Source organism: Micropterus salmoides, unplaced genomic scaffold, assembly GCF_014851395.1.
Source record: "Micropterus salmoides isolate LMB-PRFRI ecotype aquatic unplaced genomic scaffold, ASM1485139v1 Ms_hic_scaffold_5, whole genome shotgun sequence".
Lineage (NCBI taxonomy): Eukaryota > Metazoa > Chordata > Actinopteri > Centrarchiformes > Centrarchidae > Micropterus > Micropterus salmoides.
The window spans coordinates 29,071,522-29,090,311 of record NW_024044237.1 but is presented as its reverse complement, the minus strand read 5'-3'; the positions used below and the strand labels follow the sequence as shown (position 1 = coordinate 29,090,311).

General features: G+C 37.5%; 1 protein-coding gene across 7 annotated transcripts in view; it reads right to left on the bottom strand.

Moving 5' to 3' along the window:
• The window catches only part of tmem144b (transmembrane protein 144b), a 64,856-nt gene that overhangs the window by 40,836 nt on the left and 5,230 nt on the right, over positions 1–18,790 (bottom strand). The window contains exons 10-12 of one of the 7 annotated variants that reach the window (XM_038699634.1): positions 17,972–18,069; positions 17,059–17,112; positions 8,294–8,983 (exon numbers count right to left, since the gene is read on the bottom strand). In XM_038699634.1, the coding sequence (XP_038555562.1) occupies positions 8,954–8,983; positions 17,059–17,112; positions 17,972–18,069 (182 nt within the window). In that variant the 3' untranslated portion in view covers positions 8,294–8,953. Of the gene's footprint in view, positions 1–8,293; positions 8,984–15,294; positions 15,370–15,703; positions 16,504–17,058; positions 17,113–17,971; positions 18,070–18,790 lie in introns of those variants that run through there. The other 6 variants (XM_038699636.1, XM_038699635.1, XM_038699632.1 and 3 more) reach the window with 6 other exon arrangements.

Below are 18,790 nucleotides of genomic sequence, written 5' to 3'. Positions count from 1 at the left end.
ATCCCACTGAGGTTAAATAGCTGAGTTTCCCTGCCAGTCAGTCAGAACTGAAGAAGTCCTTTGGATAAGGGACGAAACGTCTTCCAGTAGCTTCAACCAAGTCCAGTTGCCCTTCATTTTAACCTTCGTTGGATAACTATGACCTGGATGACTGAGAATCTTCATAGACAGATTGTTAAGTTGTAATCATTCTTCAATTGGTGCTATTGTCTACAGGAATGTTATGCTCTGTAATGACCCATTTTCTTAGCTCTATACATTTTAGGCAAATACCTTTCTTTCCCCCTAGTCTAACACGTTCATGTTGAGAGCTGAAAATACCGTGGCCATCGTGGTTTTTATATAATGTAAGCATTTTGCACTTCTTGGTCCAGTTACTGCATGAGCACACATTGCCCTTTCTGCTATTAAGATAATTTGGACTTGGACATGCAGTCAATGTTACTCAATACCTGCTGTTGCTCTACATTTCAAATATGAAAAAATTTGATATTTTAATTTCTGTGTGGATCTTGTGAGTCCAACAGTTTCTGCCCTAGGCACCAAAATAGGATGTGATCTGATGTTGGTAATGAAACAAATATTGACCAGATCAATCACAAACTGTAAGCACTCTAGAGTAAGAGCAATACTGTCGTTGGTAGACATTGTGGAAAACAAGGTGATGGCACACCTTATGCATCACTCTTTCAGTATCAGTGGCACAAAAAATGACAGGTCAAAGGTGAACAAAGGTGATCTTTGACCTATGAACTGTATGGGATAATTTTTCTATCTTTATTCAAAAGCATGGTCTTTCAATTTGAGAGCATGACTTATTGATTTCACGTTCAGATTTTGTAATGCTTTCCCTCAAACCCCTGCCCTCATACTCAAGAAGACCCTGCTTGTGCTTATATTTGCTCTGCCTCTGCTCAAACTGTGTGCTTGCACTCACTTTCATGCGCTCCAGCTTTAGCCATGTTTCAGTGCGCATGTGAAACATTTGCTCTCAGATTTCTGCTCTGCTCTATATTATTTTGTGCAATAACCCTGTCAAAATCACACAACCAGGGCTGGCCTGGGACAAAAATTCGGCCCTGGCATTTTTGGCCGAGACGGCCCACCAAAATCGGACTCCCCTCACCAATATACCATTGTTCAATTTAGGGGGTCAGATTAGGGGCGTGATGAACCACTGTGATGTAACATTGCACAAGATTGGTGCCCATGACTACAAGGGAAGAACATATTTTAATAGACCTACTGTTTATAAAAAATATTTATAGATTAAGTATTTGATAGGAGGGTCCGAACGTTCCTCCCCCAGAAGATTTCCTGCATTCTGGAGACATTTCCTGCATCAACTTATGGTGGGAATGTCTTTATTTTTATAAAGGGAAGCATAAAATTCAGGTGGCAGGTCACAATATATAATAAAATATAATGCAGTAATCTGCAGCTTTTTTTTTTTTGCTTAAGTTCCTTTTTTTTTTTTTTAACTACGCAGAGGTTTCTTTTATATTTACATTCCATTGCAGGTTTTCTTAAGTGCAAATAAACCTTTTTCATAGCATTTTTATTTGTTAATTACCATTTCTTGGTGCAAGCTATTATTTAGAACATTTTAACAAATGCTTTCAAAAAGTGGTGACTACATGTCCCCAGCGTCCCCGGTGTAAATGAGCCTCCCTCCCTGCTCACTCCCTACAGGCTGAGCTACGCCGCGCTTACCGCTTCACCTCCACTCTCCTCCAGCTTTCTCCGTCCCTCGGCCCTGTCACTTTGTCACTCTGCTTCGCTGTCTGATGCAGCCGTCTGAAGAATGTTTTTTTTTATGGCCCACAATGTAAGAAACGGAGAGCAGAGGGGGTGGGGGCTGGTAGGAGATGTGATTGGGCCAGTATAGAAAATTACCCAAAGGACCGCTGTCCTTGCTTTATGGGCTGGTAGTTGGCCCATTTTTTGAAAACAGTTATATAAATAATAATTTACTTTACACCGGCCCCAAAAGTGGCATCGGCCCACTGGGCATTTGCCCGGTATGCCAGATTACCAGTACAGCCCTGCACACAACCAATAAAAAAGGTGTAGTGTTGACCAATGAAATGATCACTGCTTTCTTATAGCACTGAAGGCAACTTGGCAGTCTGCTAGCTTGTTGCTTTTGTTACAGCAACATCAGCTGCCTTGCAGAAGCTTGACAAATAGATTGATTGACAGTTACAATTATTTATCCATCCATCAATTTATCAATTATCATCTGCCTATCCGGTTGTTGTTTTATTTCTTTAAGGGCACGTATCTGCTTTATTTTATTTTATTTTTATTTTACCTTCATTTTAGCAGGAAGTCTCACTGAGATCAAAAATCTCTTTTACAAGAGAGACCTGGCCAAGGTAGCAGCCATACATAAACACAACATATTAAAATGCTATATACAAGGTAGCAGCCATACATAAACACAACTGTCCAGTTCTCTACTGAGCTACTTGCTCAATAAACTCCCCACTGGAAGGGTTTCAGGACAAGTACGGCGGATACAACTCGAGTCTCATTTTGAGCTTTATTGCGCACACATACACAATACTCATCCATAAACCAGGTAGCCTGAATGCTACTGCTATGATAACCTGTTAGTTGGATATTAGTGACGTTAGTCAGTTTTGTTGGGTTGTAAACCGGCAAGGCGTACCAGTCCTGAACATCAACTAAATGAAAATGAAACCTAAAGGTGAAACGCCTGTGCACTATAACTAATTAAGCATACACAGAAAAGATAGTCTGGAGACTAGGAATAATAAACAAACCTTTAACCTAGTAAGAAGATAACATATATATATGCCTTCATTTGGAATAAGTCGGTAAATGTGAACACTATGTTCTCGAATACTCCAGAACATAATAATAACATCCATCACTTGTGATATATATATTTATATATATATGTTAATCACTAGTTATACCTGCTGGAAAGCTCTACAACAACATATTAAAATGCTACATACAATCATGACAAAATTCACAAAAACAAACAAAAAACACATCTATTCAAATACAATGGCCTCTCAAGAAAAACAACCATGTCTCCTTCACCGCATTCTTTATGATGCTCTTAAATTTATCAATTGATATACACATTTCTACTTGCATAGTATGAAAATGCAGTTTTCCCCAGATCTGTCAAAACAATGGGTACAAAGCAACCACTTGGAGGAGCGTAGCTGGTAACTAGTAGAATTGAGACAGAGAAGGGTACAGAGGTAAGCTGGAAGTTTACCTAGCAAGGCTTTATATATAAAAATATACCAGTGCTGTTTTCTGCGGGTGGTCAGTGATGTCCAGACCACCAAATCATAAAGAATGCAATGGTGTGTTAGGGACTTTGCATTTGTAATAAAGCGTAGAGATGCATGATACACTAAACACTGTTGAGAAGACCATGAACTTCGTTTTCTGAGGATTTAAAAGCATTTAAAATGCTTTAGTTTCAGAAAATAATGATACCCATTGAGAGAGGACCCAGATTTTTAAAATTGTGAAGATTATTTTATTTTTGTTGGCACTCAAAATCATAGCATAGTCTTTAGCTAACCCTATACTTGCAAGCTAGCATCATGCATCCTTTTCTCATTAGCTAGTTTTGTCAAATTAATATTATTTACATTACATTGTGTAGTTTTTATTTTATTCTTTTGTTGTTGTATGTCTCATATTTGTGTGGCCAGGCAAGGAATGATGAGGCCAAACACAAACACAATAGATTTTACGGGTTTTTATTCCCTGACTGGACTCAAAAGAGAACAGCATAATTAATAATGTAGAGTCAAGGATTTAACGCAGTTGGAGGTTATAGTAAACCAGTGTATTTCACATTGCCACCCCCAATTACTGTTACATTCCAGAGAGGTTATCATCCTGAAGCGATGTCAGAGTTCAGGAGCTTTATGGCAGTTGGGAAGAAGCTGCTTAACTGTCTACCCATTGTTTTCTTTACAGGTGCCAGAGGAGCTGATTGCAGATTCAGAACCCTCCAGATGTGATTTGCTGTGTCCAGCTCTACAGGAAATAACAGCTCCAGCTTCCAGCAAGGCTCTTCAGCTCCTGCTTTGCTCAGCCTTTTCTTTTTACTCACAATACCTGACGTTAAATTATGACACTGGGTTTTTATCAACAGATTCTATCATTATAATAACTCTTACAACACATTATTTCAAGTCATGCAAAATTACTTTTACATTTGTAACCTTTTAATATTGATCTTTTCATGAATGCAAGACAAGGGTTTATGGATTAGTATTAGGAATACTTTGTTATAAAATTGATCAGACTAATTATACTTAAAATCACATTCTTCATTCATCATCAGTTTCCTATGGTAATTGTAAATAGTGCGATCTAAACTCAACAATATATTATAGTTAACAGCTGTAAATGAAAATATTAAGATGGTATTTATAGGTTAATATTTTGCATATATGTCAGTAGAAAGTACAAAATGAAAGGTTGACATTTCTTTTAAGAGACAAATGTGACATTGACTGAGAAGTTACTCTGTTGTGAAAAATAAACAATTATCTGCACACTGAATAGTTTTGAAGCCCTGCAGGTGGTGTCATTTATTGAGACCTCTAAGAAGGTCTTGTGTGCTTTACATTGTATTGAATGCACAAGCTTATTCGATCAGCTCTGAGAACTCAGAGTTTGCAACGTCACAATAAATACCACCTAGTGGGATTCATTATTACTCTGCAGGTCAGTCTTTGTTTCAGCACTTACCCACAGGATGGTTTGGATGTGCCCACATTATTCTGTGTTTAAACTAGACTTATATCAGAACAGCAAACAAGGCACTCTTCCGAAACTTCAGGCTCTGTTACTGGGTGTATGGCTCCTTATTTGTCGTAAAGTATAAGGTAGAAAGTAAAAATACTCCTGCACACACAGAAATACACTGCATAATTGCTTTTCAGCATTTCATGTGAAACATGTTGGGTTGAGTATTTTTACTTTTCAACTTATACTATACTGATGTTCTTTAGGAAGAATTCAGCTTTAATGTTTCATGTTTTATTTGTGGTATACAATTATCTTTTCAGTAAGTAGTAAAAACAGGGAGTGCTAATATATATAGAATTTATTACAATGTGAACCATAAACCATATCTTTTTTTAAATGGACCTATAACACAAATATGGACAATATTTAAAACTCAAAGTAAACTGAAGGAGTGAAGCCCTTTCCAGATCAGTCAGCAGCACAATGAGGATGCTTCCCAGGTCTTTGCAGCTCTCTGGCACCAGGTGGGACATCTGGTCTACAGTGCGACTCTGGGAGGAAAATGTGTAGTAAATGCTTCAGGTAATGAAAAATAAAAAGTAAACAATATAGATGAGTCTTTAAAAATGTAATATTGTGGAGAAGTTAATTTTCTAATGTAATTTAATTCAAAAAGTGAATCTTTGATATATTCTAGATTCATTACACAAAGTGAAGCATTTCAAACCCTTTTTGTTTTCATTTTGATGATTACGGTTTACAGCTCATGGAATTAAAAATTCCAGTATCTCAAAATGTGTAAACATTTTAGAATATATACATTGCTGTATTATAAATGATACAGAAAGGTACTGTAATGTAAGTGGAGACAAACTCTCTAATCAGCTAATTGACTTAAAACACCTGCAAAGGTTTCTGAAGCCTGTAATCTCTCAGTCTGGTTCTGGTGCTCACAATGAACCTTTCCACAGTATTCTATTTTTTTAGATGGTCCTCTAAAAGATGCCTCAGTGTTTTAATGTTGACAGCACTATTATGTCACATACGTGCGAGAAAATGGAACAAGGGAGACAGTCTTTAAATGTTTTTGTGTTGCCCTTTTAAGAATTTTACATCAGCTGTCAAATTTCCTGTAGCCAAGTTGTCCTAATAACATTACTTACAGTTTAAGTTATGAGTAGCAGATGTGGAGGCATCAGATCCTCAATTAGAACTGATCACTAAAATCTTGTGACAAATATAAAAAGTACCTTTCTCTTAAGTGTCCTATTCCAGACAATAATCTCACACAGACCTGCCGACAGCAGCAATGTTACTCAAAATAGCGGTGTGGGGAATTAATTAATGTGATAACAACCATGGCTAACATTTTACAAGTTATACAGCTTCCAGCATGTAACTAAGGACTATGTTAACGTAATTAATAACTGATTTGTAGTTAACTGTTAACGCTCTCAACAAAATCTAACGTTAATTTTATTGTTGCAAAATTAAAGTAATGTAAAAAAGTAATGTTATATATGAAAAAGCATTTAAAACCTTGTGAAATATAATGTCAATAACAGATATGTGAGTTATTTTATTTTTATATACAGTCTATGGTTGTCACTCACGCTGTCGCTGCTGGTCAGTCTCTTCCCCTTGTGGCGAAGAGATACACACACATGCATGCACGCACGCACACTCAGTCGGATATCAATTTTCAGGAATCAAGCGTCTACCTAGTTCACTCTTTCGGTCTGCCGATCTTAAAGAGGTGTGATTGTGCTTTTTGGCTTTTTCCCTCTCATTTATTGAGGTGTATATAACGTTTTTGTGCATGTAATAGGTTTGTAAAGTTAAAAAGCCCAAAGTACACCCCAAAGGGTGTTCCCATCTCCCACAGAAAACCCTGCTCTGAACTGCCTGAAAACAACTCATTTGTAGTCCAGCCGCTTCCCTTTCATTACTGTGACGTCACAGCTAAATGCGCCTCACATAACGCTCGCCAAGCGGCTACTCCAACACGTCCTCAAAAACACAGGTAGAGAAACACTGAGATGCAGCACACCTCTCCTCTCCCTTCAAAACACTACCTACAGGCAGTCAGTGGACATAAAGTTGTTACTGTGATGTAGAGACAGAGCTCAGTTAAAACTTTATGGATGAAAGACACATTTGTTACAGATTAATAAGTCACCACTCTGAAACTCTTGCTCCAGTCTATGTTGCCAAGCTGTTCGGCAACATGTACAGCTGAACCGAAGCCTTGTTTACGGGATTTTCGCTGACCCACCGTTCTCTGCTTCTGATTGGCTAGTGGTCCTTAACTAGGAACTGCGCATGTGCAACTCCCAACAAAGATCATTTAGAGACAAGATGTATCACTCAGCTGCAGCAATGTGCAGTATGACTAAAAATATGGTGTTTTTTGAAAATTAAACCATGTAAATCTGTTGTGGCAAACCACTAAATAGGATTTTAAACCTGAAAAAAACCCCGAGCATAATACCACCTCTTTAAGGATTATTAATGTACTTTACCATGGTTTATGGAGATATCCTCTGTACTGATAAAACAAAGTACCTCCCTTGCCGTTTCTCTACACCGCAGGTCCGACACTTCCATTTTTCCTCATGTCCCGTCTAAAACTCTATCCTCTGGTGCGATCTGTCCCATGTAGTACTCTTAAAGTGATAGTGCCATTAAATAGAGAGGAACGTTATCACTGCAGTAATCCCAACAGCAAAAACACTATTGAACTCTGTACCCCTGGTTCACCTGCTACATTACAGCAGGTTTAATGGATGTAGTTAATGTTACTGAGCTAATTATGTTGTCCTCCCAGCAGTGTCCACTGCAGCTAGAGTGTACATGCCTCTCTCCTGTGACAGAAACAGGTGGGTGGGAACACAGTGATGTGATATATCATATAGATCACTTTCTCAATTCTTCAAATTGAGCTATTTCAGTGGACAAGGGTGCAAGAGTACAGCCTTATATTGCTAGAGTGCAGGAAATCTTTGCATACATCAACATATCTGAGTCCAAGCACACAGTTTGATTATGTTATATCATGAAATCAATAAGTAATGCTCTCTAATTGAAAGACCACACTGTTGAATAAAGTTGGACAATAATCACATAAAGTGGAAGCTTGCACCAAAACACGAAATGCAGCATTCTTTTTTTAGTGTTTTTCTTTTTTTACTAAATTGAGGGTTTATTGTCATATATTTCTTTTGAGATTGTAAAACCCGAGTCAAGCTTATGATTTTGAGCTTGTGATGTACATATGATCTTTTGTATTTTTGTGATATATTTTTTATTAAATCTACGGTGGGCAATTTATTTCAGAAACATTTTTTGTTATATTTGTTGAAATTATCTTTACATCTCGACAGGAATCAATAAATCAATATTTACCTATACCTACCTACCTCTCTATGCTGACTCAAAACAAAACCAACAAATCAACAACAGCAAAAAAAAATAAACAGGAATAGAAACTTTATCAAAAAAACACCTATGCATTACATTAGAGTCAGGATAAGTAATAATAATAAATAATAATAAACATTTCCCAAACCAATCCAACCCTGCCACCTCCACCAAGAAAAAAAACAACAAAAAAACACAGCAGTGATTGACAAATACACCCACAACTCAACTAATCCAGTTACACAACAATATCTGATTTATACATTTAATATAAGGTTTGTCAGCACCATTCAGCAGTCTTGCAACTGCTATTTCTCTGTCTTAGAGTCTTAGAGCAAATCTGGAGTTGGGTCATACTTTCACATTTACTGCCTGGACTACAGAACGCACACTGTAATACACCTGTATAAAACACAACGCAAAAATGCCTTTAAATTATCACCTAATGTTAATGTAGGTATTTAGTTATTTTTGTCCAATTTAAATGTACTTGGTTCTCATTGTGTCCCAAACAAGGCACTTTATGCAAAACCACCCACCTCATGGCATACTTTAGACAAATGGTGCACTCAGTGAATTAAGGCGTACCGTTAGCTTTTACATTACTATCATTTGGAATTATTCTCATTACAAAACATGACCCAAATGACCATTAGCCGTGCAATATGAGTCTACATGGTTCCACATACTAGAACTCCAGTTTCAGACATAATGTCCTTCCCACTTGTGGGGCATAATTTGAAGTGTGTCCTCTGTTAAGAACCTCTGCAGGAGCTCAGGGGGGGGGACAGGGTCTGGGTCTTATCTGAGAAATGAAGGAAAAGAGCATGCGAATGGGGGAAGATAAATATAACCATAACTATTTTAATGAAAAACTGGGCACAGTAGCTGTTGCCACTCAGATACCCTCAGTAGCAGATTTAGCAACAGCTTGAAGTCCTGTGGTGACTTAAAAAGAATGGCTATGGTTTCCCATGAAATAAATGAAGGAGAACAAAGCTGTGCCCTCTGCGGGCGAAATAAACTGCAAGTAAAAAGTATGCCGAAAGTGTTATAAAATCACAAGTCATAATAAATGGAATATGAAAAGCTTCGATTAATATCTGGGCAGGGAATTTGCTCTTTAATCAAGACTCTGAAAATATCAGCAGAACAGTAATTGCATTGTTCTTCTGAACCCTACCTTTTTGAAGTTTGTCCAAAGGTGACCTACAAAAAGACAGTTTGCAGGCTGACTGTGATGTGTTTACACCGTCCGGCACAGAGCTGGACTTGCATGCGAAATGAGTTTCACAAGTTCACACTGCAAAGCATTTCTATCCTATACCTAGTAAGAGGTTGTGAATAAGATGGCCAACCGATCACAGTTTGGAGAGGTTTTTTCAAAAGGAGGTAATGCAAGAAAAAAGAAGAAAGACATTATGGAGGAATGTCAAGAAAAATATTGTCTTTATGTTGAAGTAAAACAGCTGCTGCCCTGCACTATGTGTTGAAATGATCATGAATGATGCATTGATGACCATGACCCAGTTAGTTAGTGAACCCCCCCATCAACAATGGTAAATCACAGAGTAGGGTGTTGCCAGAAATGCCATAAAGTGTCAAGTAGAGAGCAGTATAATGTACATTTTGTGCCCTGTTGGATTCAGGGTTTTGTAAAATACTGAATGCATTGTTGCTCTAAACTCTATGGTCTCATTTTAGTGGGTTTGTTTGATGCATTCTAACAACATGCATTGCTTTCTGCCATAGTGTCTGTTTTGATACTGCTACACATGGGCACCAAAAGAAATGTCCTTACCGATGAAGAATTTAATGAAGCTTAAAAAATGTCCAAAGCAATGTTTTCTTGATTCTGGAGGTAGGTGGAATAAAACAGAGATCTGTGAGTGCAATAGCTAAGTGTACAAAAATGATGGAAATATGGCAATATAAAACATCAAACTGGATATTGGACTTTTTCCTGCTTTAAACAGACTCAAAAGAAGCTATTAAAATATTCAGATCTTGTGGTATTACAGACTCCTACACAACAGTGCACTGACATGAGTAAAATACTGAAAATAAAATGTATTTGATTTAGGCCTACTGCTTACAGTTACCTCAAAGCATGCTGAAATGAATGGAGAATGAATGCACAAGTCAAATTTGTGGTGTGTTCATTCAATGTGGATGACAATCCCTTTAAAATTACATGGCTTTCATTGCATGAGTCATGTTACTGTGTTCTCTCTTGTGTACAGATGTTAGTGTGGTTAACTGGTTTGTGTGATAGTGTAGCCTTTCATATTAATGAAACTTCGATCCTTTCATCTTTCAAAACCACTCCATCTAAACCTTTGGTCTTGTGTAGCTTTAATCTGCCAATGAAGACATTCTGTTGAAAGTAGACTGGTTTACAGGCAGAGAAATGGAGATTTGCGGCCATAACATTTCACTGAATGACAACTATCCTGAGCTCATTTTCTCATGCATTAAACCTGCCTGTCTCCATGCTGGATTTATGTCATATGTCCATCTATACTTTTTATCCAATACTAAGCAGTAATCAGTCTGATAGGGTGACAGAAGCGAAAGTAACAGTAATTAAAATGTTCCTATACATGCAGTAGCCATGTGCTACCATTAAATATTAATTTTAGTGAAACTGATCCAAACATAAGATCCTCATTCCTTATTAATGTCATGTTGACAGCTGCTGCATCATCCTCTCTCTTCCCTCTTCATCTGAGTGATCTATGTTATTCATACAAACCTCTTCTGCTATTTCAGACATTTCATTCCACACTTTTAACTAGCAGTCACTATTGATGACCATGCTTCAGCTGCCCTGACCCTGTCCTCTGCCTACCCAGTCTCTGTGTATACAGGTGCGTCTCAGAAAACTTGACTATCGTGGAATAGTTCATTTTGTTTCGTAATTTAAGTCAAAAAGTGGAAGTTTCATTTATTCTACATTCATTACACATAGTGAAATATTTCAGGCCTTTTCTGTTTTAATCTTGATGATTACGGCTTACACATACCTTAGAATATTAGAATACAGAAAGTATTAAACAGAAATGTCGACCTGAGACTGGTTCAGTACACACAACCACAGTCATGAGGAATGACTTCTGACTTGACAGTTGTCCAGAAGATACTCATTGACACCCTCATAAGCCACAGATGGTCCTTACTGAAAGGGCTAGCTGTAAAAAGTGCTAAATCCAAGCATAATCATGGGAAGTTTACTGGAAGGTTAAAGTGTGATAGGAAAAGGTGCACAAGCAACTCAAGAACTTGGGGGAGCTTTAGAAGGAGTGGACTGAGGCTGGAGGAGGTCATCAAGAGCCACCACGCACAGATGTGTCCAGGAGATGAGCTACAAGTGTCAGATTACTGTCAAGTCACTCCTAAACCAAAAACGTTATCAGAAGCATCTTACCTGGGCTAAGGAGCAAGGAACTAGAGCATTGCTTAGTGGTCCAAAGTCTTCTTTTCAGATGAAAGTAAATTTAGCATTTAATTTGGAAATTAAGATCCCAGAGTCTGGAGGATGAGGGGAGGGGGATCATATGGTTGCCATATCATCTGCTGTTGTTGGTTCAATTCCAGAGCAGCATCTACCAGGAGATTTTATAAATCTTGTCAACGGAGGCTTGAAATGCTCTAGAGATGCTGATTTTATTTTCAAGCAGGACTTGGCACCTGCCCATTGTGAAAATGCCTACTAACTGGTTTGCTGACCATGGTATTATTGTGCTTGATTAGTCAGTCAACTCACCTGACCTGATTATTGTCAAGAGGACAATGAGACGCACCAGACCCAGCAATGCAGATGAGCTACAGGCCGTAATCCAAGCAATCTGGGCTTCCATAACTCCATAACTCAGCAGGGCCACAGGCTGATTGTCTCCTTGCCACAGCACATTGATGCAGTAATTTGTGCAAAAGGAGCCCTGACCAAGTACTGAGTGCATAAATAATCCTTTTTCAGAACTTTTCAACTTTTCAAAAGATTGTCATTCTAATATTTTAGGATAAGGATTTTGGAGTGAAATATTTCACTGTGCTTATATGAATCTAGAACAGTTTCACTTTTGGACTTTATACTTTCATTACTGGAAAAAATGAACTTTTCCACAATATTCAAATTTTCTCAGATGCACTTATATATAGAAGACAGCTGTGAGTCACTTTCTGCCAGGTTGTCTATCCACCAATCATCAGTTACCTGCACCTGGCCTGATCACTGTCCATCTGCCTTTTGACTACTACCTGTTCTCTGGATTACTTTGCCTGGTGTGACTTTCTACTCACTGCAGACTGTAAGCAAAATTGTCTGTTACTATTTTTTACCACACCTATTTAACTGTGATCCACTTTTAAAATCAAACCATTTATGTGTGGCATATTGTTAGCTGAAAACATCAACATTATCATTATGCCACTTGCATTGGTTCTCCAGTTTTCACATTACAAATAGATAAAAATACCGCTCACTCAGTCTCTACCAACACAGGTCATAATGTATAATTTTGCTTTAACAGCGGCTATATTTTGTTTATATATACACACACACAGTATATTAATATAGGAAGATGCTCACTATTATGATACCCAATTCTGACACCTTTTGATCCTTTCTCCATCCTTGAAATCCTCCTTAATTTTGGTTGTGTATCTGTCATGTCAACCAGTACATCAGCAAGATCAGGTATGCCCCCTAATTGTAATTATGTATATTTTGTAAATGAATAATGCCCATATTGGCTGCTACTGTTGCAAAGCTTTGGACCATTTAGTTGACTAATGTAATGTTAAGATTCTAAGAAGAAAACGCACAAGACTGTGTTTTGCTAGGTATAAATTAGGTTATGTTCCCAGAATCTATTTAGATGCAGATAGACACAATCCTACACAACTGGAACAGTTAAACACCTCAGGAAATATATTTATTCACCATCTTTAAGTGTGTTAGATGAGAAGACTGATAGCGGTTTTCATCTTTTAGAATTAAAATTAAGGACAAAAACAATCCGTCACATAACCTCCAGTAAAGTCACATCTTTTCGTTTTTACACTTTGGTTTTTGTGCAGATTAAACAAAGATGGTGTGTTAATCTCTGAACTTTAGATGTGCTGGTAGGGGGATTTTGTTACCTTTGGAAGGAGCCATGGGTTTCCCCTGTTTCCAGTTGTTATGCCAAGCTGAACCAGTTGCTGACTGAGGCAATATATCATCATATTCATATTTACCAAATAGACATAACTGGCATCTATCTTAACCAATACACCTATTTTCCAATTAAAAAACTATTCCATTAATAATTTTAATGGTGGTCTTAAGTTTAATCTATAGGACATTTAATTACATAAAGAAATTTTTCTAAATGTATCCAGTTGAATTAAACTGGAAAAATAAGTATTTACAAAAGTTATCCAAAAATGGTCTGAATACACAGCACAGTATGTGCAGGCAGGGCCGTACTAACTGTTTTTAAAACATCAAAGCCGCTCTTGTTTGTACCTAGTTAACAAACCTATACAGTGTGGTGCCTAATTAAGAACCATCTGAGCCTTGTTGCATCACGCACACTGCACACTAATTGTGTGTGGAAATGAAGGTGCCTTAACAAACTGACAAAGCATTTTACTGTGTCTGTGTGTATCCTGGATTTACATCACTAAAGGGATGTGATTCTCCGTGTGGTAATCCTGTTCAAGAAGGTTACATTTTCTAACATGCCAACTTTTTTGTTCAACCTATAGCTTTTCTCTAAAAAGTCACGGAGCGTTGCAAATATGGCTCTAGATTTAACGACACCGTTTCAATTTCAGGCTTCAATCTCCATACGAGGAAGAGTATTATACTATAAAGTTGAATGTGCCTTACAAGCTGTTTGTGTACAGCAAACCATCACAACAAACTATCACATCATATAAAAATATACTGATCAGTTGTGTTTAAAATGCTAGTTAAATTGCTCCAAATCATAAGGGATTTTAAAGTGAGATTCGATTTCCCACTTCATCTTTTGCCTTTTCACTTTACTTGCAAAATTCAATTATGCAGTTGAGGAGAGTCAAGTCAGCCAGTCAATTTAAGAGATTAAATATGTTTTGCAATGAATTACACAAGCTACTCAGAACCTCTTAATGGGCTCATTTGGATTCTGGATGAACTTTGATGAATAGAACTGAAGATAACATCTCTGAAGTCTCAGTCCCTTATCTGTAGAAATTCATCTGTTCTGTTCATCTGAAGGTGCTGTGCATCTCTGAACATGTCAGCTCACATTGTGTGTATTAATACAAATCAGTTGACGGGGTTGTTGCTTTTACTTAGAGTTTGATTATCTTAACTGTGTTTCAAAGCAGTGTCAAGGGTTTAGAAAATCTGCATAGTTGCTGGGTAAAACCAATCATGGGTTCCGATTAAACTGGATATTCAAATCTAATTAAATTATTTCAATCAGTGGCACTCTGGTGTCTCACAAATGTTAAACTGAATACTGTATGCTACGCTGGGCTTTGTGGAAATCCATACAACATGAAAGGTCATCTACAGCAGTTCCAGTTAGTGGAGCTATATAAAGAAAAAAGATAAATAAGAGCCTTGGATTTCATTCTTAAACCCAATTTAGGCATCAGGAATCAAGCAGTACTCTCTTTGGGCCCAGTCACACCAGCAATAAGGACATATGAGGACATTTTATCTGCTACCATAGAGCAACTGATGAGCATACCTAAACTGTATGGAGATTTGAAATTGAGGAAGATTAACAAAAGGCTTAATGTTTGGGGATATGTTCCAGCTAAATGTCGTCTCCTGTGAAAACCTGACTTAACCAGGGAATCGGTGTCATCTCTCATTTGTCTTTTGTCACCGTGACCCATCTACTGAAGCATAAATGCCAAAAAAGGTCTATAAAAGGGCACTTCCTCAGAAATGCTAGGAGAATATGGGTGCATAGTGTAACTGTTTTTTTGTTTTGTTTTTTTAAACAAAAAATACAGTCATGGCGCTTTCTTACAAAACGTTCTAGTCTTTGGGTTTTCATTACAAAAGGCATTTATTATTTTTTTCATAAGACATGCAAGTGATATTACTTGAACACACACCCCCATACCTATGTTTGATTTGGTTGCATTTGTGATGAGTAAACTGCATTGCAGGTGTGCTGATAATTATGTCAGCAGAGGGAACTGAAATAGGAAACAAACTGGTGAGTCATAACTGAAAAGTATATACACTTCGACTGCTCAAGAACGTTGACCCTCAATCCACCAGAACGTCCTTCATCAATGATATTGTTAGCTTAAAAATCTCTTTACTGAAAGCTTCCATCACGGTAAGTCTTTATTGTTCTCAACCATTGGACAATAGTCACAACAATGTTTTTTAATTAATATATTAATTTATGTACAGTGTGGTCCATTGCTTTGCACCACTTTGTCTTTTAGTAGACTACTACTAGGGGACACAAGTCAAAATTTCATGCAGACAAGGTAAAGCATCATGTCAGATTCAGCCATCTAATCACGAAAAGGTTTTTTTGTTTTATTTGTAACTGTCACTTTTTATTGACTAATTGTATAACTCTTAGTAACAACCTCCTCCACCTCCTATGTGCTTTAATAAGCCCCATACATTTTTTCAGAAAAGACCCCCCCTGTCCATGTTCTCCCATATGCGCCGTCCAAACCAAAGTACACTTAAATGTCAACTGTGGGAAAACAACCAGTGTTGACAGAAATAAATACTTTGCCAGATTTCTATATGAAGCAAAGGCATATATTAAATGTTCTTTCTAGGAGCACAAGTACATGACACTTATGTTGTCACTCTATCCAAAGCAAAACAGTGACACAAAAAAAATAACCCGTCAGTATAGTATAAAAACAGCTTAATGTTACAGACCCTCTAAAACCACCATTAGCTTGAGAGTGATTTTTAGTAACACAGCATAAGTGAAAAGATATACTTAACAAATGCAAACAGCATTTTGAGCAACTTCCTCCAGAAAGCATGAGGGTGGTTCCACCAAATGTTAGCTCAGAGTATAAACCCTGCTAGTTCGAAAGGAAATTTTTCCAAATCTAACAAAGAAAGCTTTACATTCAGCTCAACCACTATGTATTCTGGTTTATTTTAATGGGGTTCAAAGAGTTTTGTTAGTTTTGTAGTTAGTAAGTTAGTTGGAAACAGGAGTAAATGTGTGTTTATATGCCAATCACAAGGTGTTTTTTGCATTATTAGAGATTTGAGATGGCAGTCAGCAGTGAACCGGTCAGCACGAGACTGGAGGCCAAGAAGAAGATGAAGCCGTTGGTTAACCCCTGAGGGAAAAACAGGTGTTTACTCTCAGCTACACTCAAAATGTTTGGCTTCTGCGGTGTTCCTTTTTTTTTTTGAGGAATTTAAAGCTGAGGTAGGTAATTCATTCCAGAAGCATCTTATCCTATTATACCTGTTATACTATACATTCAGACAGAAATCAATAAAAAAACCTCACAACTTATATCTGTGGCTGTTGCAGGACTGTAATAAGCACAGTCAATCATTTCATTCGATTGAAAGCTTTGGAGGGAGGCTTAATGAGAGGGGGTGGGATTTTTTTTTCAGTTGGAGACTTCCAAAATCTAGCTGTCTTTTGCTAGTTCTCCAACGTTGCTTACCCTAGGCTTTAATCATCAAAGCTTCTCCATTACAAAATCACAATAAATGCTTCCGTTTCAGCAGTGAACCTTCATTTGGTTGACATCTGAAGTCACCTTCTCCTTGGTTAACTGTGACTGTATACTAAGTGAGTATTGCATATATTAGAGCCAACAGACATCCAAAGGAATGAAATGTTGTAGATTATTGATTATGATCAGTGCTGTGTTTCTTACCTTAATCTCTCTAAACACTAAAGACCCCCACAATGCTGCAACCAGACCGTATCCCTATAGAAAAGAAAGCAAACATACTGTTTGAGCACAAACTAAAGATTCAAACATCCTCTCAGCTTTAAGACTGTAACATACTTAGTACAGACATTTTAATGAATACATTTAGTTGGGCCAGTTTTAACATCCAACTGTATCTGCATTGCTTTTGTAGGGGATTAGAACAAAAAAACTGTTCATTACTCAACGAATGAAAGTTGTTGGAATGAAGCAATCTACATGCTGACAAGTCTTTATAAAAAAAGCATTGATGTACAGGTGCATCTCAGAAAATTAGAATATCATGGAAGAGTTAATTTCCCCCCATAATTTAAGTCAAAAAGTGAAACTTGAACTTCAGGCCTTTTTTTGTTTTGTCTTGATGAATACGGCTTACAGCACATGGAAATCAAAAATCCATCTCAAAATATTAGAATAATATTGTACTTTACATGTATTGAATCTAGAATATATGAAAAACTAGCTTTTTGACTTAAGGATGGCATTAGTTAGACCCCACCAGAGCCCAGGAACAGCAGGTTAATTCATCTCAACAGACAGACCTTGCATGGCTAAAGCATGATACCACAAGCAGAGGCAAACAGATTTTTTTGGATGAACAGACCCATTTACCATGCTAGTCTGCTTAGTTTTGCAGTGGTCTCTACTGAGTTTCAGACTACACAGGGATGTAAACCCTATCTGAAACCTCAAGTTATTGAATGGTTGTACTTGACTTCTACCAAACAAAAAACCTGAATGTTCTATTTCAACACTGAGCTGTGTGCAAATCTTCAATTTGAATCTGTCCAAGTGGTTTTAAATAGACAGTATTCATTCCATCAACCAGCCCACTCAGTTGTCAGAGCATACTTACTGCACAAACAATGGGAAAGGTAATAACCTCACTCAGGTAGTTATTGGCCAGGAACCAGCAGTATGTAGCCATTACCCACATCAATCCAGACAATAGACCTGGAAAAAACAAAGAGATGAGAACCGGGCCCTGTTTCAGAAAGCAGGCTTAAACTGAGCTTATCCTTGAGCTCTGGGTTGATTGAGCCTGAGGTGGGAAACTGAGTTTTCGGTTCCAGAACAGCTGATCAGAAGAAGTTCAATAAACTCTGAGTATGTTGAGCCTGATGGAAGCGCGTGCGTGGGGATGAAAAAATAAGCCATTATCAATGGAGCTCCGATACGATTTACCATGGCAACGGGTAAATATAAGACGCAGTTTACTCGTGAACCTGTGATTGTAAAGTCACACCCAGCAGGTTCGCCTATTAATTATTTTTTTGCAGTGGAAAATGTGTGTTGTAGACGTCTATTTTACATTAATACAATCTTTCAGCTGCACCACAGTCATCCTCACTCACATTATCTCCACTTGATAAAGACAATGTTTCAATCAGCCTACAATATGAAAGATTACTGTTCATTGATTGTTCAATATGTAGCCTAACCTATAAAACTAGTGATTACTACAGTAATGTAGCCCACAGTAAGTGTTTTCAGTGCAACAGTCCACAGAGTCGCAGCGTTATACCTAAAGATGGACATAGATTTTATTCTGGGCTGAGGATAAATCCACGATGTGCGGAGATCTGTCCTTACATCGATGACAGATTGATCATAAAAGCGGTCATGAATTCAAGATCATGTTTGGGTAAAAAAAACAAAACACCAATAGCCTATC